The 27,055-nt window shown below is 32.8% G+C and overlaps 1 protein-coding gene across 1 annotated transcript in view; it reads left to right on the forward strand.

The window, feature by feature from the left end:
- LOC148285161 (A-type potassium channel modulatory protein DPP6-like) overlaps positions 1 to 27,055 on the forward strand; it is a gene marked incomplete at its 3' end in the record, with an annotated part of 127,218 nt that overhangs the window by 44,675 nt on the left and 55,488 nt on the right. Inside the window, exon 2 of the mRNA XM_088229449.1 lies at positions 14,594 to 14,970. Coding sequence (XP_088085575.1) covers positions 14,938 to 14,970 — 33 coding nt within the window. The remainder of the gene's footprint in view (positions 1 to 14,593; positions 14,971 to 27,055) is intronic.

Genomic DNA, 27,055 nt, shown 5'->3' on the forward strand with positions numbered 1-27,055 from the left:
CACGGAAGGTTCCGGGTTCGATTCCCGGTGAAAACACAAAAATTTATAATGTGATTTTCCTCAAGCCTGGGTGTTCTGTAATGTAATTAACCACTGTAATTGGGCCTCCTGGCCTGTTGTGGTGCAAAAAAAAATACGTTAAAAAAAAAAAATCATTACATATTCAAATTTCAGTGATCAAGTTTAGTTCTGAAAGAACGCCCCGAAGCTTAACAACGCGAGCCCCTTTCGTCACGTTTTTGTTGGAAGTGGATTCAGCCCTCCACTTTAGCCCGGCTCTTTTTGCATAATTTATTTGGGGAGATTTTATCCTGACCTTAAAACATATGGTTAAATGGACTCCGAAGATTTTGGAAACTTGAGTACATAAATTTCGTGTAGTTTACACTTGGATACGCTTATAAAGCATACTGGCATTTAAAAAATATAAAAAAGATACCTTTGGGTTTTCTAAGGCGAATCTAAGGGACGCGGGGTTGACGTGGGAGGGGGCGAGAGTTCTGGGGCCTTATGCTGGACTCGTTCGTCTTTAGAATCGTATGCGACTTTCGTAATTCGACGAGAGACAGCATTCTTGAACCACCTATACGAATGAAGTCGATTGAAAACCAATCGACTTTATCTCGAGTCCCACAAAGTACTCGACCCTGACAATCGAATGCGACGTCGTAACTACAGCTGTCAAACTTCCTTGTAAAACGCTCGACATTCGTATTAGAATGATGAGTAGGTATTTTTGTTGTATTTTATCTTAAAAATTACAACACTGATCAATGATGGCGTAGCAACAAATGTGCAACAAATATAACTGTTCTTATTTTCGATCCATTATCAAATGAAGTTTCACAAGAAACATGATTTTAAAATTATTTTATCGCTCGTCAATGTCAAAATACGTATTTGAGACATATATTACACAACATGTATTCAAAATCCATTAAATAAATATGAAATATTTCTAATAACATGTCGATGTGTGTTATGTCAAAGGCAAATCATAATTATAAATTTCGCAGTGTCTCAGTAAAATATTTTCTTTTATTTTTTTACACAAAATATTCAACGGAAGATGTCTTTGTAATTGAATTGTCGGAGGGTTTTCAAGAATAGCATTATGACAAAGCAATCGAGATGCCCAATCGACTATTGTCGAGTGGGTGACAATGTGTGACATGTCACATCTTTCCAGCATAAGGCTCCCGGGGAAACACCACCAAAACACCGTTTTTTTCGGACAAAAATTAGTAGCTTTTTTAAAAATTGTAATGTCATAAGCCGCGATTTAAATGGAACTTTATGATTATTTTTAAAGGAATACAGATAAATCGAAAAGCCTTAAAAAAAATATGTTCTAGTTTTAGACTGTCTCAGTATTGTAAAAGCTAATGCCTATGTTGTCTTGACGCCACGTAGCGCCATCTGTTGCTTACGGGTTTAATAGCAGAAGTGGCGGGCCGGGGAAGTGGAAAATACAAAGTTTGCCAAATAGGTCCTGGCACCGTCACCTGCTCTACGCTATGTGCTCCTGGCATCTGAACTGTACTGCGGTTTATATATTTGATTTTATCCGATAATTGATTACTGTTTTTATTGATTTGAGAAACAAATAAGTAAGCAACTTCATCCGTTTCCTAAATGGTAATAGTAATCCGGAAAAATTATAATAAAATAATAAAAAGCGTACATGAAACTTTTAGGGTTTTCATAAAAACGGAAATCTTTCAAGATATGTGCTCCTGGCATCTAAAATTTGTATAAGTTTATCTGGAACGAATTGAAGAAAATTATATTGTTTTATTTATTAATTAAATCACACAATTTGCAATCTGTCATATCGATTTCTCTGAAGTGACGAATTTCGGATGAATGACGGATAAAAAATTAGTATACCATTTTACTTCTCACCTCTTTGGCTATCCCTATTAAAATATGTCAATCGATCGCTCCGTTGAGACGTGAAAGAAACACAAACAAACACACTTTCGAATTTATAATACAAGTATACTTAACAACAGGGATGGAGAATACCCTTAATAAGGGAATATGGAAGTTTAGGTATTTACAGAGCTTATCAGCCGTCATTGGCTGATTTAAGGGGTTGTAATTTGTTCACCTTAATGACTCCCAAGAGGTGGAAATCCAGTATTTTGTCTACAAACATCTGGACAAATTTAAATATTGTAGTATAAGTATGGATTTAGTAAATTAAAGTATATTTTATATTATCTGATGTTAAGTTATTAAATTTGTACACTTCCCTCTATAGTAATATATATAGGCGAATTGCTAACGTATTCAAAATATAAATACATGTCAATATGTAAAAGGTAACAGGAAACAAACATTTTTTAATTAAATCAAGGTCAGCCATAGAATCACGAATAGTCCAGACACCGCAGACGCGCATTAAACTGAAAGCGACTAAACTACTCATAAATGAGTAGTTTAACGTTTTGACCACTAGTTCCTTTGTAGACATCACTCAGTACGCAATTCCCAATTTGAATGCAACTATGCCGCGTTGTGTCGTTTTAAAGTGTAAAAAATACTGCTGGGATAAAAAAAACGGGATAGAATCACATTCCATGTGTAAGTAGCAAATTCACAAATCATTTTACTTAAGAATTGAATTATTTTACCATCTGTCAGATTTTCAAAGAAAACAATATGGACATTTTGATAGTGTTGCCAGGGTAGTCAAATTTTTTACGCTACGTTGCTCAAGTAATGAGAGAACTCTAGGACTAAACAACGCCGTGGCGGACATTTGACCGACATTATCTTTTAAACATAATTCCATCAAATATTATTTAACATGACATAAAAATATCCGCTTTATGTAAAATAAAACTAGTTCAAAGTTCAATCCATCATCATCATAATCATTTTCTTCCGCACCTAATGGTGCATAAGGCACTGCATTGGTACGCCAATTCCAGCGCATTTTGATATTTTTGTTACATGAAGGTAAGATGATCAGTCGTACGCTTCAGGTGCCAGTCCAGGGACTGTGAAATATTCTGGTGTGAAAACACCCTTTTAAATAAATAATTCGTATTATCCATGTCGGGAATCGAACTCGAGAACTCTCGCATGGTAGGCAAACGCGCTGACCATTCACCGCGAGGCCGACAGAAATTTGTTTTATTTTTTAAGTTCAAAGTTCAATTGCTCTTATTAAATTACCTTTTATTTATCTACTCTGTTGTGTCGATAAATGTTTCCGCGTGAACCGCTTTTTGTTAATATAAATCTAACATTCGTGCAATGATAATATTGTTCGCGATCTGGCAACATTACTCGGTGACTTCTCGCATGCGCGCGGCGAATGTGGGGGAAAGTGGGGGGCGATCGACGGTTTTTTGGACACAGTCAGATGTATTCAAATATGATTCTATGCTCCTTCTGCTTATTGTCATTCTATGAGGTCAGCTCAGGTGCGGCTCTCCTAAATATTTTAAAAAAATACAAATGGTCCCTTTTGCCATCTGACAACCAAACCATTTTTCTATGTATTTAAATCGCTAAATATTCATGAATGCATTATTTTCTGCGCATAAATTAAAAGCACTTGTTCTTGCAGTTAAGTAATGCTGTAAAAATAATAAAAATAGGTTATATGCGGAAAACTTTATACTGTTGCACGGTCGCTAAACAGCAGTATACCCGGGTAACATAATACGAGGATACCAAGTTGTCGACGCGACGCCGACGTTACTCGTTGCAGCATCACGACGCCGACGCTGATAGTTGGTTTTAGGGAGGGGCTGACTAGATCAGTATTTATTTATTCATTAACGGTTCAAAGAACCTTTTACAAAAATTGTGATTCAAAAATAATCATAGCACTGACCAAATTACAATGTAAAACATAATATGAAATATATTGTGGTAAAGTATAATTAAAACTAAATTAAATGAAAGTTAAATAAAAAACTATTTGGCTTGATACACCCATCGATCTGTGCGCAACCTACAACATATGCAACCAATATAACAATAGATTTACCGAGGCTGATATTTTTTATGACAATGTATCTAAAATTAGGTCATAAATCATAGAAATATTGAAAGAAGCAGATATGTAATTAACTTTATTATAATTTATGTACTTTTTATTTCTTATTTTTAACATTTGTTATATTTTACATAATTTAAATTATTGTTTAAGTGTATCCATTTTTTTGGTATTTTCATGAGTGTCTTACACTAATATACAAAAAAATTGACAATATTTGTGTACATACTGTTTGTTTACCCAAAAAAAAAATAACTTCAATATCTGTGGCTTGGATTTACATGGGCCAGTGTAAGATTTCATATTTTTCTTGTCGGCATTTTGTAAAGCGTCGATGTCAATTAAAAAACTTGTATGTTTACCTATTTTATACACACACACAAATTAAGTAATGATTTTCCTTAATATTTGTTATCAAAGACGTCAAACAGTAATGCCACAAAACGGCTAAATATTATGATTTACGACAATTGCCTTTATAGATTCAAGATACAGATATATTGGGTAGGTATAATCAATCAATAATGTTTTGACCAAGTCCAAATTTTTGTAGATATGCTGGATTTCCTCCCTAGGTCGTTATTTAGATCTAAATTTGTCGCAACAGATAGGGAAAACATTTTTGAGAAAGGAGTATGGAAGTCTAGGCATTTACATAGCTATGATCTGTCATTGGCTGGTTTAAGTAGCCACTTTACACGCTGTGTAACATTCACTATTCCGCATGTTTAAATATCCACATTTCCTCAAATCTTCAATCTGTTCAATTCTGTTCTTCATTTTGAGTGTGGGTAAGTCTGCGGCTTTTGGGTGTGCTGCCGGTGACTGGCCTCGAGGGTAACCTGGGGGCGTTCTGGTGCTCCAGAGAGTAGCAACTCACGTTTCCTATCACTGTCGACATAAAGGGGTTTGAAATGGGTGAAGGATTTATTTATTTATTTTATTTATACTTCCCCTTGTCCTTACCATGTACACGATGAGGGGGGGTTTTAGAGCGACAGTGAAAGGGACATTGAAAGTTGTAAATGTAAATATTTGCTCGCGCTTTTCCATACTGAATATGTTAAGTAAAGGATGAAATATAATCGTATTCGTAATGAAAAAAAATTGGTTGCTTGTATGAGTGAATTCCAAGAAACACATTTAGTCTTTAAAACGGATTCGAGTATGTGGTGGATGCTTTCAATGTTGCCTTTTGTGAAGTCAAAGAGCTAAACCATTTATCTCACGTGGGTGAGATTCATCCGGCTGAACCAATTCACCTACTAGGCAACGCCTGAAAACAATTTTTCAAAATTTTCACTTCTTTTAAGGTTTTAATAACTCCCCAGGGAGGATATACTGCCTGTCTAAAAACATTTGGACATGCTCAAAACATTGTTGAGATTTCTGACTTCTTTTTTCTCTTGAATTTAAATGTGACCTCCCCAGTGAAGAAAATTTTTTAACTAATTTTGTATTTAAAATATTTCATACGTAATATGCTTGCATAAAATATTACATGAATATGTATAATATACGAATATACTCGTATATGTGTGTATGTATGGTTATAAATGCATCACAAATGCCCCGATTCAACATGGATTTTCTAATGAGTCGGTGCAATTTCACAGGCATGGGTGTCTCCTAATTGTGTCGCTTTAAACTGTGTCTCTGTCCCTAATAAATGTATATTTAATGTTATAAAAAAAAAAAAGAATTTAAAAAACAACCAATGACAGGTCATAAACCCTCTAAATGCCTAGACTTCTATATTCCCTTTTCGCCAATGTTCTAAATGTATGTTGTTGTGTATTTTTTAAATCTGTTTTTTGTATTTTGATTTTATTGTTTTTTTTACAATAAACATAACAGGTAAAACAGAGTAGTCAAAAAATAAATATTTACGTAGCAATGAAAAACATATAAAATAGTAAACGAAAAAATCCCACAAAGGCATGGCCTGTTCGTGGGTATACAAGAAATGTTTATGAATTTTTGCTCCCATAATAAATGGACAGGAATAATATTTTTGTGTAATATAAGAGAGATAAAAGAAAATATTCTGTAAAAGATTAGAAGGTACTTTTTTTATTTTATAGTAATTAAAAAGGAAATTGAAAATATTTAAAAGAGCATAAAAATATTCCTTAAAAAGGGCAACAAAACATATGATAGAAAAAAAGAGTTAATAAATAAATATTTAGGTGTAATGTTGGATTCAAAACTTACATTTCACCAAAACGCTAAGATGGTAATAAATAAGATTGCAAAAAAAATATCAATTTTGGGAAGGATCAGAAGATTTATTGATAAGGACTCCTGCAAAACTATTTACAAAGCAATTATTGAACCACACGTTAACTACTGTAGTAGCATTTTATTTTTATCAAACAAAGAAAACATAGATAAACTAACTGTATTACAAAATAAAGCCTTTAGAATCATTTTGAAAAAAAACAGATATACGAGGGTAAAGTCGATGGTAAATGAAATGAAATTATTAACATATAAACAAAGAATATTTTACAATACAATGATATTTGTTCATAAAATTATAAACTCTAATAAAAAAACAGAATTTTGGAAAAAAATTGATCGGAACCAGCATGAACACGATCACAATACTAGAGAAAAGAACAAAATTAGACTTCCATTTAGGAAAAAGGCAAAGTCACAAAATTCAATTTTATTTAAAGCAATTAAAAAGTATTACGAAATGGAAAAAGATATTTATGAAGAAAAAAACATATCAAAATTTAAAATAATGGTCAAGACATATGTGATAAACAATTTATAAATTAAATATATTTGTAATGTTATTATTAGAACACACATAACAATATATATGATATGTGTGCCCTACTTGAAGATTTAAATAAATAAATAAATATCTTTAGTTTGAATCCAGGAAAGTGCGTGTTTTTTTAAAGAAAGAATTTGGAAAGTGATTGATCTTAATAACTTCCTGGGGGGCTGAATCCAGTCTTTGTCTAAAAAAATTGTCAAACTCAAAATATTGTACAATACTTCTTGATTTTTCGTTTTTAAATACCCGTATTTCGCTAAATGTAACACAACGTCACAACAGCTTGCCCACCGCATACCGCACACCGCACACCGCACACCGCACACCGCACCTGAGGATATAAGTCTCCTTGGCGGTGCCCACATACACGAAACAGTTGCTCGTTGCCGAACGAGAAAAGCTGCCCGAAGGAGCTTTCTGTAATCCGATTTAATGTAATTGAACTGGATCATGGTCCTGTCGCTAGTGTCTCAGACTCGCGGCTCAAAGTCCGTGGTTCGAAACCCACTCTACCCCAACTTGATTCCCATTTTTTAATAGTGAGTTATTTACAACTCGTTGGAAATGGCCCTCGCCCATAAGAACGCAAATATTTCTTTAAAAATAAATAAATTTTAATCTAGTAGCCTAGCATCTTTGCGCTTAAAAGAGGTAATCCAGAAGTATATAATATGCACTTCATTGGATTGAGAAGGGGTAAGCAAATTATTCATTGAATGGGACTAAATTTATTGGAATCAATTTGCCGAAATTATTACAAAACTTTTTAAAAGCCTCTAAATTCTTTTTGGAAGCCACCAGGAGCTCAATTACAAATAACTATCGGCGTGCTTAAAAACATGCTAAGCATTTGAGCGATCAAAATAAACAATAATGAACATGCATAAGTTATTTTATTTTATTTGGGAAATCAACAGTTCTACATACATATTTATAGTAAACGAACAGATATAGTGTATAAACTCAGAACTAATAACAGATTTCCACAAAATGTACAAAGTTAGTAAAGAAAATATATTACATAGTAAACAAATACATTTAAGTTTATACATATAAAAATGTTATTTTCATGTACTCGTAAATATTTATTCAATAAACAAAGTATTTTTTTATTTTTTTAAGAACAATAAGTTATTGTAAATTGGGCGGGATTAGGACAAGAATGCTTGAGGAGAGGATAAGGAGAGAAAGGGAGATGTACATTTTTATTATTATAATGTCTACCAAGTTAAATAATGCATTTTTAGTGTAAATTTTAAATCTGACAGAGTGATGTATGTGTAATCTATATCTTTAAATTTTGTTTTGTACATTAAAAAAATCCTACAAAAAAAAGCATTTTTAGTACACGATGTTTTACTTCTTGGTACATGAAACAAGTGGTACCGTCGACAAATCCTAGCTGGCACATGTATCGTTATTAAACTAAGTAGTTCTGTACTGTCAACTATTCCTGTCGTAATTTTGTGAAGCAGTAGTTGGTCCGCACACACTCTGCGGTATTGTAGAGAAGTGATTCCATGGTAGGTGGAGGCAGTGAGAGTTGATACATAAGAAATACCGGTTTTGTATTTTAGGTACTTTGTACATTTGTTTTGAATATCATATAATTATCGCAGTCATATATTTTTTTTTCACAGGGATTTTTCAGCACTTTTTTAAGAGTGAACAAAATGTCGAATGTTTTCACTCTTGAATGAAACATAAATGTCCCAACGCTATTGATTGAAACATCCCAAATAATTTCTTGCCAGCGGTAGCGAATGGGAGTTTAAATACCATTATTGGCGCCCGTCCAACGGCCATCGTCTCACATTCATTCATCCGGGGGCGAATACAGACGCTGACTTCATTGGCGTGTATCGAGACGGTAAACTTGACTTCTCTACTATCTTTATCTATATCCACCGAGGTATTGCGATAACGGCTCCGGCGACATGACAATACGTGTTTGAATGAAAATATGACTACTGATTAAAGAAAACTGAATGGTAATGTCATAGAATTAAGAATAGTCCAGAAACCGCATACGCACATCAAACAGAAGGCGACTAAACTACTCATAAACTCTACATGAGAGAGTGCGGGTATTATCCTTGGTTTGACCCGACCGAGTTTCTCCAGGGTATGCTTGGCTACAACAGTTTAGAGACTAGAAGGACTGTGTAATTGACCACACATTTTTATCGATTGTTGCGCGGTCGATAATTCTGAGATTATGATGAACATTGGTTCGTATGTTCCTGATAATTACCTAAGACAGCGTGAGCATAGATTGTTTCATATTCCGATATACAGGACCGACCTGCCTGTGGTTATGCCTGTTGGAAGGGCTACCGCTACGCTGAACAACATCGCTCTGGATGTTGATCTGTTCCATGTATCCGAAGGGGTTTTCCGGAGCAGGATTCTCCTACTACTTTGACATGAGTCTCTTTCGTGTATTTTTTTTTTCTTTTTTATAATATGTACGTATTTAATATATGTTTGTAATGTATATGTTATATTTAAAATAAATGAATTGAATTGAATAGAAAAAAAATAATAAATGAGTAGGTTTATGTTTTGACCCATTAGTTTCTTTATAGACGTCGCTCTTCGTCGTATCGTCGTAATCGCTCGGGAGAATTTATCTTCAGCTTTACTGTCATAGTGAAGGTATGTCTCCGTATCTTCGGACCGTAATCGCCCCCCTGGTATTTCATGTACTCGTTCAAGTGAAGATACATCATTCGTCATACTAGTGTGCTAATTTACTTAAGGAGAGGAAGTAGGCTAGCGACCACGCGTGAGATCGATATTTTATTTGATGCACAAAAACACGGTTTTCGGAGGTAGATGTATCAACAATCCTTCAAACGACGCGACGCCCAGCTGGCTCAAATGTTTATCCCAAACCGAATTTTTAAATACGCAGTTTGCGGTCGACAGAAAATCATTATTTACTCTGTTCACTCGATACAAATTTATGTAAAAATCGCGCCTAGCAAAATCGATGAAAATGAATATTATTTAAGTAAACGATTGAACAAATTTCTTACCAATTAATGTTAAGCAAACATTAGTCCAGAGCTTACTTCTTCCACTCCTTGACTATGCGGATGTATGTTATCCAGATGCTAACTCTGAATTACTTAATAAGTTAGAACGATTGCAGACATTTGTATTCGTTATATCTTTAATCTTCGCAAATTTGACCACATAACCGAGTATCGCACGCAACTACACTGGCTCAGTATCAGGCATAGAAGAAACATTCACATTCTATCACTTCTTCACAATATTTTAAATAATCCCCCTTTGCCTGTTTATCTGAGAGAGCTCATCCAACCTCTTTCACAACACGGACTATCTATTCGTTCTAGTAACGAGATAACCCTTTTAATACCCTTTCATCGCTCTAATTTTCTTGCCTCCTCTTTCACAGTAGTAGCCGCTCGATTGTGGAATAATCTACCCACTAATGTTAGAAACGCCCCTTCTTTATTTACATTTAAGTCAAGATTGAAATGTCACTATCTAAATATTTAAATTGTTCCTTTAATCTTCTTCTTTCCTTCCTATCCCCTCTCCTCTCTTCATGGTATGGTGTTATTTTTTAAATATATATTTTTATTTTTGTTAATCTTTGCTTTTAATTTTTGTATAAACTTGTAAGATTCAATATGTCCATGTATTTATAATTTTCTCAAACTGAACGGTTTGGGTAGGTAGGAAGAAATTGACTTAAGGCAATATGCCTACCCTTATATGTGTATATATTGTATATGTATATAAAGTGTTAAATAAATAAACAAATCCACATTTTTATTGACGTCATAATGTTTTTAATATTATTAGCTTTAGTATTAAGGGAAAAATTTAACTTACACGCTTGTGAGGCTTTTAAGTGTGCCAACAGCAATGGCATGTTTTATGCAGTTTAATATTAAACCAAGGCTTATTAATAAAAATACGTATATGAACATATATAGTAATAAAAATAAAGTAAATAGAAACAAAATAAATTTAAATTGAAAGAATGAGAAAAGAATACAGTATTATAAAAATAATGTAAAAGGTACAAAATATAATAATAAACGTACATACATAATTACTGACATCGTCAAACTAAACGGGCGTACTGTCTATAAGTAATCTTCTATATTTCATATAGGAGAGATGAAAAATGTCTGCCTGACCGGAGAGAACAGTATTATAACAATGATATGCTCTAAAGAAAAAGTCGTTTTTCCTTAAGTTGGTCCTAGGTATTGGCAAATTAAATGTAGCATTAAGTCTTGTTCTGTTGGGTACAAGATATAGTTAAGAACTTGTAAGTAAAGGGCGGTCTACGACGTTGTTTACTAGTTCAAACAGGAATAATTGATCTGCAATCAGTCTTCAATACTCCAGAGTTTGAATTGAATTTGGTGTACAATGAAATTTGTATTTTACTAAATTTATAAAATTCTTCTGTATCCTTCCTGGGTTGTTTATATAGATTTTATATTGGGGATTCCATTTAATTGAAGCATATTGTTGTCATATATAGTTGTTGTACGAGACAGCATATACAACTGAGCGCTTTTAATGATTTTTGGATGGTTCTAGTTCCCATAATCAACAATTAAAAAAAAAAACAAATCAACAGAGATAAACAATCGTAAATATCTATAGTGTGTATAAAAATTATTGCTCTAGTGTCCAGGGAAAAAAATATGGGATTACGTTTGTATGCATAAAAGTCAGCCCGTTTTTCCTCTAGATGTTTTTGAAAGTAGGGGTTTCCTATTTTTAAAGTTTGGTTTAATTTCGTTCATATTTTAAAGTTTCTTCAAATATTTGCTTAGTTAGTTATATTATACGTTTGTTAGAAGCTATTTGAAATACGCATCTCAGATATGGGATCCCCAGTATGCCATATATATAACAAGAATAGAAAAAAATCAATACAAATTTACAAAATAAAATACACAACCGGTATTTCTTATGTATCAACTCTCACTGCCTCCACCTACCATGGAATCACTTCTCTACAATACCGCAGAGTGTGTGCGGACCAACTATTGCTTTACAAAATTATGACAGGAGTAGTTGACTGTGCAGAACTACTTGGTTTAATAACAATACATGTGCCAGCCAGAATTTGTAGACTGTACCACCAGTTTCATGTACCAATAAGTAAAACATCGTATGCTAAAAATGCTTTTTTTCGAAGGACTTTTTCAGTGTACAATACAAAATTTGAAGACATAGACTACACAAACATCACTCTGTCAGATTTAAAATTGACACTAAAAATGTATTATGTAACTTAGTAGAAATTATAATAATACATTTGTACATCTCCTTTCCCCTCCTTATGCTCTCTTCATGCATCCTTGTCCTAATCCCGCCCAAATTACAATAACTTACTGTTCTTAAAAAAAATCTTTGATTATTGAAAAATATTTACGAATTCATGAAAATAACATTTTTAAATGTATTTATTTAATATGTAATATATTTTCTTTACTAACTTTGTATACTTTGTGGAAATCTGTTATTAGTTCTGAGTTTATACACTATATCTGTTTGATTACTATAAATATGTATATAGAACTGTTGGTTTCCCAAATAAAATAAATAAAAATGAATAAAATAAAACAAAGTAAAATAAAAAATCTTTTTGATTTTTGTAATTTGCGTGTTGTGGATGAAGGATTACGGGCCCAGTTTTAATTTGTTTTGAATGTGTCTGGTAGTTTGCCATTGTTTCAATAAATAAATGAATACATTAACATAGCAGAGAATTTAAATTATCTGCTACATAAACACTCTTAGTGTACATAATTATTTAGAAATTGTAAAGTTGCTAAAAGGGCCTCCGAGTAGGGTATTTATTTGCAACCTAAAGAGGTAACCTTTACATTCAACTAAACATTTATCTCATTACATGAAAGGGATTTTCTCCGACCCTTTTATTTGACAGGGAATCTACAATTAGCATCCCCCAGATTGCCACCCCGGTTTTAGTTTGTCGGGTTGACTCCACATTTTCAGGGGGTTGCTCAGATAATGAAGATATAACGGAAGAGTGCCAGAACATGTTATTTAAACTAAGTTTAAAGTTTGGTGTATTACTACACAGACGTAGAATATCGTAGAGAATAAGATATGGAAGTCTGTGCTATTACAGGGTTATGACCTATCATTAGCTGGTTTATGTGGCCACTTTACGCACTGTTTATTTATTTATGCTTTATTAAGTTCACAATATCTTAAAAACAAATATTTAATAATAATTTTAAGGCCCATACTCTTTTTATGGCGGTAAGAAGAGTCAGTAGACCCATCTGGAGGTTGAGTAGTGGCGCAGTTAGACGGATCTACAGGGGTATCTACGTCGCTCAACTGACATACGCGGCTAGAGTGTGGTGCCATCGCACGAACATAAGACACATACAGAGAGCTCTTTTGACTGGGCAAAGACCATCTCTGCTTGCTATCACGGGAGCATATAGGACTGTATCGACGGCAGCTCCTCCAGTCCTTGCGGGTGAGCTCCCAGCCGATTTAGAGGTGATGGAATCAGTTGACGTGGGAGTCTTATTTTTTGTTTCGTACACCATTTTGTGAAAAGTACCTAAATGATACTGTTATGGTATTTGTTACAATCAATATAGTAAAAAGTTTCCGTAAGTAAGTTTCGTAAAATTTCCATTGGAAATAAAATCAAACTAAAATAAAATAAGATGCAGAACTAAGTTCGCACAGAGGCACTCCTTACATGTCGGTCCAAGATCCTTTAATCTTCAAACCAATTGGTGTATTTAATTTGAATTTATTCACTTTTAACCATTTAGAAATATTTCCTCAATCATAATTAATCTTAGTTTTTACTATATCATAATTATCTCCTGATATGTAAACATGTGCATCATCTACAAATAATTGGATCCTACAATATTTTAGATATTCACCAATGTCATTTAAATACACATGATAAACAATTTTGCTCGAGTGCTGAGCCTTGGGGTACTCCTAAATTATTTTTTATTTGATCTGAAATAATATGATTAACTTTCTTTATTTGAAATCTGTTATTAAAGTAGCTTTAAAACCAATTTAAGGCGTTTCCTCTTATTCCAATTTTAAAAAATAATATTCTTGTTCAATTAATAGTCTCAAATACTCTTTAACAATCTAGAAAAACCGCTAATTCATATTTATTTTGTCATTTTTATATTTTCAATCATCTATTAACGTATTAAGAGATGTATAACAAGAATGATTGAGTCTGAATCTAGATTGTTCTTCAACATATTATATTTATTCCATTCATTTTGTTATTTTGTCCAGAAATTCAACAATTTGATTTTTTCACAATAAATTCAATCAGTTGTTCATATTTTCGAAGCGTGTTTACATATCGGACTGTGAAACATTCACCATTTTGTCCAAAATATCGAATTGTTTATTAACATTTTATATTTCAAAAAATATTTTATAACAAACAAACAAACAAACCATCACGGCGTTTCCCCGTAAGGGTAGGCAGAGAGGAAAGAACGACACAACACTCTATCTTTGCATACAGATCTCGCTCCCTCTACATTCATACATCTTCTCATGCATGCGCGCCGATTATTCCGACTTTTGACATGTCCGTCTTTAAGTACTTGTTAGATTTGGTCATGCCATGTCTTTCTCGGTCTTCCTCTATTTCTGCATCCATCAACATTCGCATTGTAAATATTCTTAGCCGTTCTCTCGCTGTTATATTTTATAACGTTATTATAATTTATTTCTTATTGTTTCAGGATCAGGACATCAGAATAAGCTGCCCATCGTAAACCAAACTAAACTAGAAATTCAGCACGTAATACTTAATAAAATATTAAAGTAATCTTAGGACCCTATTTGAGTGTAATAATAATTTCACAGTATTTTGAAAAATGTTTATTTTGGCTGAGCACGTTTTCAAAATCATCTTCGCGATATTTTGAAGCAAAATGGAGTCGACGGAGTTAGTATAAGTAGCCACTTGTTATCCGGATAGTATAAATTCGAGTAGGTCTTTACATAATAGATTGCCTCTACAACGGTTGTGATAAATGTGTTAGGTGTATAAAATCAAAGTGTTAGTGAACCAAGAACTGCCGCGATGTCGGATCCAGATAATCACTTCGAGGACGAGGTACGTATAAGTTTCAGTCCCCTCCGATTTTATGTTTTCCCGATACTTTCATCTAATGTGTACTGAGAAAAAATAATCGGTTATACAAAGTAAATTTAAAAACAAGCATCGCGTATTTCTTTTAAAACTTATCAATATTTTACCATATTTTAATAAATTTTAAGGAAAGCATTTTCACGTTTTTTTATTTCTTATTTAAAACTAGCTCTAATCTCTTAATAACAACAACACATTCTTAAAATTAATATATTAATTTTTAAAAGTAACTGAGATATTGTGAGTAAATTTTACAATTTTTCTATTTAAAAACGTCGTTCTTTCAAAATCGCGCCTTAAAAAAATAAAGTAAATAAACATTCGACAAAAACGTTTATTTTCTAAGGTATTTTTGATAAAAAAACATACTTAAACGTTTTGTATAACTAAAACACAATATTATTTTGACTGACATATTACGCATTGCCATCGAATAGCCGATTTGAATAGTAAAGTTTTGCTAAAAATATACTATAGAAATTGGAAATTTATTACCAAAAAATTGTTCTTCCTTAAAAAACAAATAACGTTATTCCATGAAAAAAGATTGCAACTAAATTATTTTAACTATTTCTATTTTTTAAATTATTAATAGCATAATTTTAGTTCTAAATTGGTTGCAACAGAGAGGAAAACATTTTTGAGATGAGAATATGGAAGTCTAGGAATTTACAGGGCTTATGACATGTCATTGGCTGTTTGAACATGTAAATGTAGATCTATATAACTCCCTATAGAGGAAATCCAGCCAGTCTGCAAATATTTGGACATACTCAAAACATTATTGAATTATGTATCTAACTGGAAAAAGAAGAAGTATCAAATTGGAAAATTGTTTTCAGGCATTGCCTAATAGGTCGTGATTTGGTACAGCCGGATGAATCTCACCCACATGATAGAGTTTTTAGCTCTTTTACTTCATAAAAGTCAACGGTTAACTTCACAAAAGAATCGGGTTGTAGTCCCGTGGCTAGTATTGCGGAATCACGGATTAGAGGTCCGAGGTTCGAATCCCACTCTACCCCAACTTGATTTCCATTTTCCAATAGTGAGTTATTTACAACTCGTTGAAAATGGTCAACAAAATTGGGTAAATTATAAGAACGCTAATATTTATTTAAAAAAAAAACAGATGGAAGAGTCGAAGAAACGCGGATGTTTAAACATAGGCAGAATGGTAAACATTACACAGTGTGTATAGTGCCCACTTAATCCAGCCAAAACAGGTCATTAGCCCTGTAAATGCCTAGACTTCCATATTTCTTTTTAGAAAATGTTTCCATCTCTGTTGCAACAAATTTAGATCTAAATAACTCCCTAAGGGGGGAATCCAGCCAGTCTGCAAACATTTGGACATACTAAAAATATTGTTGAACTGTTTTGTTAATCATCATATTGATTGCGTTATTTGCATAAACCTATCACATAATGTTAAGAATGTATTGAAGTATTTTTCTGCCAAAGTTTTTCAATAATAATTCCCATTTTTCTTTCTCCCCTGTAAACAGCAAACATTAAACTTCATCGCTTTACAGTTTTATAATCTTCGATATATTGGTCAGTTCGCACGTGTCCTTTTTGTAAAATAACAAATGGGCGCAATTTTCCAGCCATAACCACAAAAAACCGAATTAGATGCTTTACATTTTACACGCATTCCCGCTCCCTAACCCCCGCTGTACCGCCTCGCCAACACACTTCAAGAATTAAGACCAATGTTGTTCAACATGTCTCAAAGAGAACAGCGCGATGTCGTAATATAGCATTCTCCCGCAAGAGTATTTTATAAAAATTTATGAAGCTTTATAAATACTGTCAATGACAATCATGTCGTTTTTTTAATGTCCAATTTACACGGTTTTAGTAGGGTATTCCTGGTATTGTCAATCTTGTGGTGTAGTAGTCAGCACGTTTGCTAACCATGCAAGAGGTTTCGGCTTCGATTCCCGATATGATTGACATAAAATATTTATAAAAAGCGCCCGTAGAAAACGCATTTTTAGAGCGTATTTAAGTACTAAATACACGCTAACAGAGCGATCTCTTCAGAATAGCAATTCTGTTCAGAATACCAGCCCAGGGTCGGAAAGATTAAAAATAAATATCTCATCATTTGTGCGATTTAAAATGCACGTATTTCTTATCTAAATTAAAGTTTTTTCTTTAAAAGTTATATTTTGAATACTAACTCCTACAAATTTTTTTTGTACTCCCAGGGGCTCAATCACAAATGACTATCGACGTGCTATTTGAGTATTTGAGCGATCACAACGAACAATTATGAACACGCTGAAGTTATCGCGGTCGCGTTGCAAAACGCCAAACGCCTTCAACAATTGTTTAGTTTAATAGCTTTATCAATTTGATTCAAAACAAATAAATAGCATGATAAATTGTGAACAAAAAAATAAAACTAAATTATTTTACTTACAGTTTAGGAAAATTCTCCATATTTACACCGGTAAAACTGAAATATGTGATTGATTATGCGTTGCGAAACGTAAAACTATTATGGGGAGCAGGATATCAAAATGACATAAACAGACTACAAAGACAACAAAATAAAATATTAAAGTTAGTATATGACCTTCCCTATTTAACTGCAACTAGAGAACTTATTAAACAAACTAAGCAATTAAATATAACTGAACTCTTTCAACTAGAATCATTAAAATTTATCCATAAATTAGCCACTAATGTAATTGTTGACGAAGAACTAAAACTAGTAAAAAATTGTAGTCAACATGGACATAATACGAGAATATCAGACAAATACCATATACAACTTTCTAAAACAAGACACGGACAATCAAGACTAATGAACCAGGGACTGAAATTATACAATAAACTACCAGACAAAACTAAACAAAAGACTCAGACAAACTTTTCAAAAGATGTAAAAAATATTATTTTGAACAACAGAGTATAAATGAAAAATGTATTTATTATTTTATGTAAAATGAATGTAAGAATCCGTAAGGGTTTATAAATAAATTTTCAAATAAACAAAATATAAAAAATATATTTTGAATTTCGACATTTAATATTAGGTGTTGCCAAGCATCAAGTTGAAGTATGACGATATTAAAAAAATATAATAATCCCGATCGATAACTTTCACGGATGTTTCATTGTGACCGCGCATACGATAAACAACCACGGTGAAAAATTGTTATCACGCCGCTAATTAGCACGTCGATAGTCATTTGTGATTGTGCTGCAGGAGTTATAACAAATTTCCTTTTTAATTTATTATCTTAAAATCATTAAAATCAATTTGACTTAAATGCTTTTTGAAATCAGCTAATACAGTCGTACAAATCTTTAAGAGATATTTTTTATCAGAAAAACTTAAAACTGTTTTTACCTGATGCTTATTTACTTCATTTTTTAAGGTCGTGATTTTGAAAAAAACTGTATTTTTAATTAACTATATAAGCCATCAGCTTTAAGGTACTACATATATGATTTCCTTTATTTTTACTGGTCTGAATCTCCACAACTTTAATGAAATATGCCGGTAAATATTTTGACCTGCTGGGTGCAAAAAAGTATATAGGTAATTAATAAAACTAACATATTATAACAGAGATGAAGAACATTCAAGAGAAGGTAATATAAAAGTCTTAGCATCTAAAGGGCTTATGACCTTGTCATTGGCTGGTTTAAGTGGCCACTTTACACGCTGTGTAACATTTACCATTCTGCCCATTTTTGAACATCTAATGGGCAGAATGGTGAATGTTACACAATGTGTAAAGTGGCCAAATAAACCAGCAAATGACAGGTCATAAACCCCGTAGATGCCTAGACTTCTATATCACCTTCTCTGGAATGTTCTTCATCTCTGCTGTACTATGTTAGTGGTAACAGCTCCCCAGGGAGTTGAATCCAGTCCTTTGTCAACAAAAATCGCTTGCTTCGAAAAATAGCGTGGATGCTTGGACTAGAGAGAGATAATTATTCTTATGCTGAAATAGAGTCGATGTTAAATATTTCTAGTCTACAAAAACGTAGAACTAATATTGACTCCATATATATGTTCGGCATACTAAATGGTATAATCGATGTTCCATCATTACTGGGACAAGTAAAATTCAATATTCCGACTCGTAGATTGAGAAACAATGAAGTACTGTTCATCGATCAGCATAGAACAAACTATGGCCTAAATTCTCCAATGACCCGCCTTTGTCGTATTGTTAACTCAAGACAGGATCTGGACTTTTTTGGTTTAAGTTTACAAGGATTTAAACGAGCACTAAATAAATAGTCCAGATCTTGTCTCGATGTCCCTTATGTTTGTCATGCTTCTTTTTTTTTTCTTTAAATGTTTTAAACTACTCTTTTATTGTAATATTTAAACCTTATAAATTGTATACATGGACAATGTCCGTTAATAAATAAATAAATAAATAAATAAATAAAAATTTGTACAAACTCAAAATGTTGTTAATTAATAAAATGATTGGAAACGCTCAATCACGAGAAAAAAAAGATAGAGCATCTTAAGATGGATTTTTAAGATGCATAAAAACTTTGAATTATCATATTAATGTCAAATCCAGTTACGCAAAACTATGCTGCAAAAAATAGCAGGTGCAAATCAAATTTATTGTAGTTTACGTGTACATGAAATGCATCTTTAAGCGCGAATTTAAAATGACTTAAATAATTAATTTTAAGAAATGAAAGGAAAATACGTAATTGTACGTCATTTTTAAATAATATTTTAAGTTATTTTAGGGCCTGTCAACACCCACGTAAAGTTTATGTTGGGAATATATTGCTCTAAAGAGTTTTTATATCACAAGTTGTCATGAGTTTCTGTTCCTTTATGCCTCGGGCTCTCGAGGGAAGAGCTAAGCAGGTTTTCCTCGCGGAAGCTTCTTTTCAAAGCGTTGTTCAAAGACGCCTGTAAAACTTTGTTCAAAGTAGTACACGAATTGAACAAAGACTAGATACAAAAAACATAATGAACACTAAATTTTTAAAGTATAAAAATAATGTGTGCCGTATTTTATGATACAAACATTCTGGGTTAAAAAATATTCTATCCAAACGAAATGATCATTTGGATATACTGAATGATTCTTACGACTGCTCGATTGATATTTTTTTTTTGTAAATAATTGAAACAAATTTATCGTAAATAATTAAGTCGCCCATTTCCAAAGTTTTTTATAGTTTTTTAAGCTAATTAACAGGCTTAAGTAAGCCCTTGTAGATTGGCATTAATGAGTAGTACTTAACCTAAAAATTCTTAAAATCTACTTAAATTAACAAAGTGTATAATTAACAAAAGGTATGTATATACATAGCATAATCTAGGCGGAAATGGCAAGTGTGACATCGCGAGTCAGGAGAGACAACACCGCTTGCTTCTTAAATGCCTGCCCTTGCTGTAGGAACATATATTATCTTATCTTGTATTATCTATCTTTATCTTGTCCATATAGCTTTGTTTTAAATTGAATTGAATAAAGCGTTAACCAAAAACACAACATTTCCTAAATATGATGGATTTCTTTTTAATTATTTAAAAATAAATCATGGACATGACGACTTTTGTAACTGTGTTATGGAAATGATAAATTTTGTCACTGTTTTACGGCACTTTCGAATGAGAGAGAATATATATTTATTTTATACCTTAAAAGATAAACCAAGGGGGTTACGTTCAACAGAATATTTATAAAACTAGATTTTGGTATTGTGCGATTTCCTAAACATTATAAATTTTGAACAAAATGAGATAGTTCATATTAATAAAGCATATCTGGGACTATTAGTGTTTTTTTTATTCAAAAAATGTGAACTTCTGATTTTTATTTCAACTTAAAAAAGCTTTAATTTGTACCACAAAAATATATTTCTGTGTTTTATTCACGAATAAAAGAGTTTATTGCAGGACTTTCTGCATTTTTAACTTCAAAACGGCAAAAAGTGGACTCTCGTGTTTCTTCAAAGTACAGTTAACAAAATATGTAACCTCAAAATGGACAAGATGATAGATATTATTTGAAAATGGGGAGAATACAGACAAGATGCGTTTTCGAAGACAATGATTTTTAGCCGTTATAAAGAGTGGTCCAACGCACGATGTTAATTGTAAATAAAACAAAAAGTTTTCAGAGAATTATCTTTAAAATTTATGACAAATTTCGGCCAAATGCTCGCCAGGGCTTCGGTGGCATGCCTCTATTCGATGGTCCATATTTTCAATGACGCTGAGGAATAATTGAGGTTCGATGTCGTTAATGTGCCAAATTATCTCATCCTCTAGCTCTTGAACTGTTCTTGGTTTATTGACGTACACTTTTTCTTTCAAATACCTCCAAAGAAAGAAGTACAATGGTGTCAAATCACGTGATCGTGGCGGCCAATGGACATCGCCACGACATGAGATAACACGGACATTGAATTTCTTGCGCAAAAGAGCCATTGTTTCGTTGGCTGTGTGGCAAGTGGCACCGTCTTGTTGGAACCACATATCGTCCAGATCCATATCCTCAACTTTTGGTGACAAAAAGCAATTCTGCTTGTTAACGAATCCACTGAGGTGAAAGTGTGCCTCATCGCTGAAGATGATTTTTATTTTTTTTTATTTTTAAATTTATAAATCATATAACACAAAGTATTTTACAAGTATAATACGTTAAATTGCATTCCCAGGAGTTACATTAACTCAATTCGGGACGTAAATATTAATATTAACATTTAGAAAATAACACATATTGAGAACAACAAAGAAACAAAGCAAGATGAGCACCTTTTAAACTAAATATAGCACAATAATATATACGCCAAAAACCTTTTCTTACACGAGCAGAATAAATATATTTAAAAAAAACGCTTTTAAGAATAAAAAAAAATTTGTGAATCTACTAAGGGAGATAAGGTCATTAACATCACATGCCATGCAGATGCTGCCATAATGATGATGAGAACATATCCATCTCAGTTAGTAAACATCTGGATGCCCAAGAAATGTCGTATAGTACAATGAACACATGATTATTGGAAGCATAATTCGGATATACACAACGCGTGTCAGACCAAATCATGGTGTATACAACAGAGGCGAGGATAGATAGAGAGAAAATAAAAAATACGAAAAACCTAGTGGAAAAACTAAATAGAAAAACCAAATAACTGCTCAGAACGTCAGATATGAAAGTACAATGAAAGGCAGTCGCAGGAAAACCCAAAGGAGGCAGAATCTAGAGTCAAGAAGTTGACGGATTTGCGATACCCAATACATAGTTAATAGATTATGGAGAGATTACGTCAATAGTTTCATTAATGAACAGCTCCAAAATCCCCTATACCATTGCCCATGAAATCTCGGTCGTTTTCTTCGTAAAATCATGAAGAAATGGTCATTAGGCTTCAGCTCTTAAGTCAATTGGACCTTGTAAGCGTGTAAATTCAAGTCTTTATTCAAAATTAGCATCAGTGATGTCCGTGAGATGTTGATGACGGCTCTTCTGCCACACTATCACGAACAGTAGCAACGTTTTCCGCAGAAAGAACTGGGCGAGCACGCACAGGTGTTTCCACATCTCCTACAGACCCGGTTTGCTGAAATTTACGCACGATTCTCCCGACTGTGGACACATTTGGTCGATTATGCTGACCAAAAAAATCACGAAAAGCACGAAACGCATTTCGATTTGAACGCCCATTTTCATCTTCAACAATCTTGACGCGCTGCTCAATTGTGTACCTCTTCATTGTTGAATTTTTCAAAGACTGAAACAAAGAAATGTCAAATAAAGTTGGGTAAAAAGCTTGACGTTAAGGTGTGACTGACAATTAACATCGTGCGTTATGGTTGGACCACCCTTTACTTACTGTAAAATACTTTCTTTGGTTTATTTGTAAAGATTTGTGTGCCACCTTCAATATAATATAATAAAATGGCATACTTGTTCGTCATGAATAAAACTGGATAAGACGAATTTTGGAAATGGGCGACTCAATTATTTTATAAAAGTTTCATTAAAACTGGAATAAGAATTCATAAATTCTTCTCGGAAAATCATTTGGCTACATTGTTTACTTTGGTATGAAAAGTAATTTCCTTTCTTGGAGTATTTTGCTATCCCGGTACCGTGCGACCAAATATTTATATTTATGGAGTTAGCCACGAGAAATTTCCTGCATTTAGAGTAAATTTTCCTAACAAAGTCTGAAATTTAAAATGCCCGTAACTTCGAAGTATATTTTGGTTAAACGTAAAAAAAAAAATACGGTGAATCGGTAAATGAGCTTATTGCGAAACCCCAATTCTAGCAACGAGCCGTTTGATAAGTTTTATTAAAAAAGAAACGGTGTAAAAAATGATTTGGCTCATCAAATTCCAATAAACAAAATATTTAAAGTATTCGTTTACTTTACATGATAGCTCAATCTCCTCTTGGAGCATTATACTCTCCTGGTATCTATACTCAATATTGATATGTATGACGTAGTTGGAGAATATTCCTAACGGAAGTAAGGTAAGGAAGGTAAAATAAATTAAATTATCTCCGGGAGAGTAAACTGTCTTCTGCAGTTCTAGTTGTTGGCGCATAGCGGTCCATTGTTCGTTTTCTATTAGAAGTTAATTTTCTCGCGACCGCTGCATTTTCCTGTATTCCTGGTTCTTCCTTATATTTTTTGTTCAAACTGATTTGAAATTAAAATAATTATTTTACCGGTGCATAGGATCCTATGCACATCAATTGCACTATATTTCGATTGAGATGTCTTCGTGTTATGTAATAAAGATTTGTAATTGTTCAAGCTTACCTTGGATATCGAGAGAATAAATCCAGAGAAAGTCACCCGTTTCAAAATTATAAATATATTATTATGTGTTTACTTTGTCAGGAATCGAACCCAGGCGTCATATATGTAAACCTATCGCACTACATCACAAGATAAACAAACCATCACGCCGTTTTCCCTAGGGGTAGGCAGGGAAGATAAAACGTCACATCTCTATGTCTGCATACATACCTTGTTCACATTCATGCATGTTCTCATAGACGCGCGCCGATTTTTCTTTTTTTTTTTTTGACTTTTGACATGTCCATCCTCAGGTATTTATTGGATTTGGTTATGCCATGTCTTTTTTTATCTTCCTCATACGAATTTTAAACTGAATAACTACTGAACCGATTTACGTACGGTTTTCACCGAAATGTAGATCTTTGCCACCAGCGTATTTATAGATAACATTTATAAAATCTTAAATTTATTCAGTAAAAAAAATTAAGAGCCAAATGTTTTTTTTATCCATCACCAAGGCTGCATTCGTCGAGAATAAAAAACTAGAAAGATTTTCTTTTTTAAGCTACAAAAAAAGTTTGTGTTTAAATATTTATAAACTGCATTCGTTTTTATGGATCCTTATTATTTTATTTCTTTAAATTCCTTATAATTTCTACCCATTTAATTCTTTTAACTGGATTTTTGGTAATATCATATAAAAATAATATCAACTGACAGTCGATACATTTTTGGAAATTGCATTCCTAAATACAGTGGAACCTTGTTGCTGAGAAAAGCAGAGTTTGACATTTGCAAAACGAATTCTGTATTTGAAAATTGATTTTCTAAAGTTTCGGAATTCAACGTAAACAAATACTTAGGTACCTTCTTAAATTAAATATTTGAAAACGAAATATTTTAAGTTTTGGAGTTCAATCATTAATAAGTACCTAAGTATCTAACATACTTTTCAATGAAAAATTACTTTTTTTTTACGTTTATCCGAACGGTTTTTACTAAAGATTTTTTATCAAAGTTTTGTGAATATATTTAATGATGTTTAATCGGAAGAGGAAACGCGGTCCGACTTTTCTTCTTACAAACGTATTCCCGTATTTTCTCTCTGAATTATAGTTACTATAGCTGTGATTTTTTTACACACTATAGATTAGATTGGCGTGTTTTTTTTTTGTTTCGTTTTTTTAAAATTAGTTTATTATGGGAACTAGATACGTCCAAACCCGTAAAAAAACACAGTTTTAACCCCTGTCTTCAGGAGAACGGTATACAAATATAACTAATTTTGAAAAACGCAAAACAATAAATTTATACAGCAGTGGGGAACGGTAATTTTATTTGTAGGTAAGCTATTAAAAAATATCATATATTTGTACCTACATAGAAGGTACATAATATGATGTAAGTAATATATACTAAAATCGATATTTTTCTGTGGTTCTGTGTGATACAACAACTCTCATCTTTGAAATCAACTCAAACGACGTAACTTCGTGATATATTATATTAAATTGATATATTATCCATTACTTCAATTCACAACTCATTAAAAAATAAATAAAATATAGCACTATGAATTCAGTCGATATTAGGTATTCAATTGAAATGTCAACTGGCTGAATTGTTCTAGAAATTAATAGTGCTAAAAATGGCCTCGTCGAGCGCCATATGTCGTGCAATATGACGCATGAAAGTGATTATGGTCTTATGTCAAAAGTACCACCTCAAAGAAAAATAGTCCTTAAGAAATAATGCTGGAAATACTGTTTTCCAAATCAAGAATCTTCAAATTATTTGCGTAATCTGCAAATTTAATTTAGGAGTAAAAACCCGCATTGGGGTTAAGACATTCAAAATATAGTATACGCATATGTATGAAAAAATAAACTGGAATAATTAGCTACTTTCTTGACTCACCGCAGGCGCTAGGGGCGCTTTATTAATATTGATATTTATATTAGGATAAAAATACAAACGGTGGAAATGATTTAAAATAAATGGTTATTATTTATTGGTTTTTCTGTAAATAAAGTTACAGTAAAACGTTATTATGGTTCGTCAAAAATAATGGTAAGCTGCGCATAATCGCTTTTATACACGGTTCGCCCCTGCTAGACAGAAAATTTTATTCTGATACTCTGTCTAAAAAAGAACAAAATCGGTTCAGTTTTGAGGTGCGGAAAACGGGACAGTGAAACGTCGATTTTGTCTATTCTAACAAAAGATCTGAAATGCCGTTGTCTTATTCGCACAGTATCAAAGAGGCATCTGCGAGACAGCGACAGGAAAACCGTGTTCAAATACCTATTTATCGAAATTCTCTGTCCTCACAATAATTCATGTAAACTGAAATACAAAAATAATCATGTATACGTACATATCTAATTTTAGACAAAATAAAATATTTAATATTAAACTTTCGATTGTGTTAATACATATACGAGTATATACTCAAATCTAGCAACCAGTTCATGTTTTACCTCTTCGTTCTAATGAGGAAGTTCAGTTCAAAATTTTCTGAATTTTTTATTTGTTAATAGACTGTTAAACTAAGTCAAAAAAATTTTTTTTTAATTTTTATATATCGTATTGTCGGCGCTACGATTTTTCAAAGTTTTGTATTTCTGAAATAACTCCGCGTGTAACGTCAGAGGTTCATTTCCGCTGATTCTCATTCAGTTCTTCCTATTGGTCCAGAAGCGACAAGCAGACCGGAAATTTTCCATAGCTCTCAGATCATAGGTTGATTCACATGAACCAGTGACGTCATTTAAAGTTGTGCGTTTTTATCAAAGTATTTTTTATTGTTTTTTCTGTACATTTTCAAGAAACTTTGTAGTACAATTTAATGCTCTAATTTTTACCCCGCGTAAGAAAACATTTTTTGTATCCAATTTCCCGTAGGGCTGAAGTTCCTCATTCTCAAGGCAATCTCTTAATACCCATCCACAATTCCTCTTTCTTCTCTAACTCATATAGTGTCCATGCGGCTCGACTAGAGATGCAAGGCGGTAAAATTACCTTTATTACAAATATATAGGCGGTAGGTATTACAAATACTTTAAACAGTGTAAATTATAATACAAAAATAATTTAATATTACATAATGCTACTTCAGGTTGGCCTGCCTTAACAAGGCATAAAGTTCTCGACGTCTTAAACCTCCGCTGCTAATTTAGTTGGTAGTTCATGTCACAACTACGAGGTGCGAACCTGACTTGTGAGGATGCACAGGAGCTGGTATCCGACCGAGATACCTGGAGGATCTTTG

Source organism: Micrasema longulum, unplaced genomic scaffold (assembly GCF_059751315.1).
Source record: "Micrasema longulum isolate JH-2025_06_02 unplaced genomic scaffold, ASM5975131v1 h1tg000054l, whole genome shotgun sequence".
Classification (NCBI taxonomy): Eukaryota; Metazoa; Arthropoda; class Insecta; order Trichoptera; family Brachycentridae; genus Micrasema; species Micrasema longulum.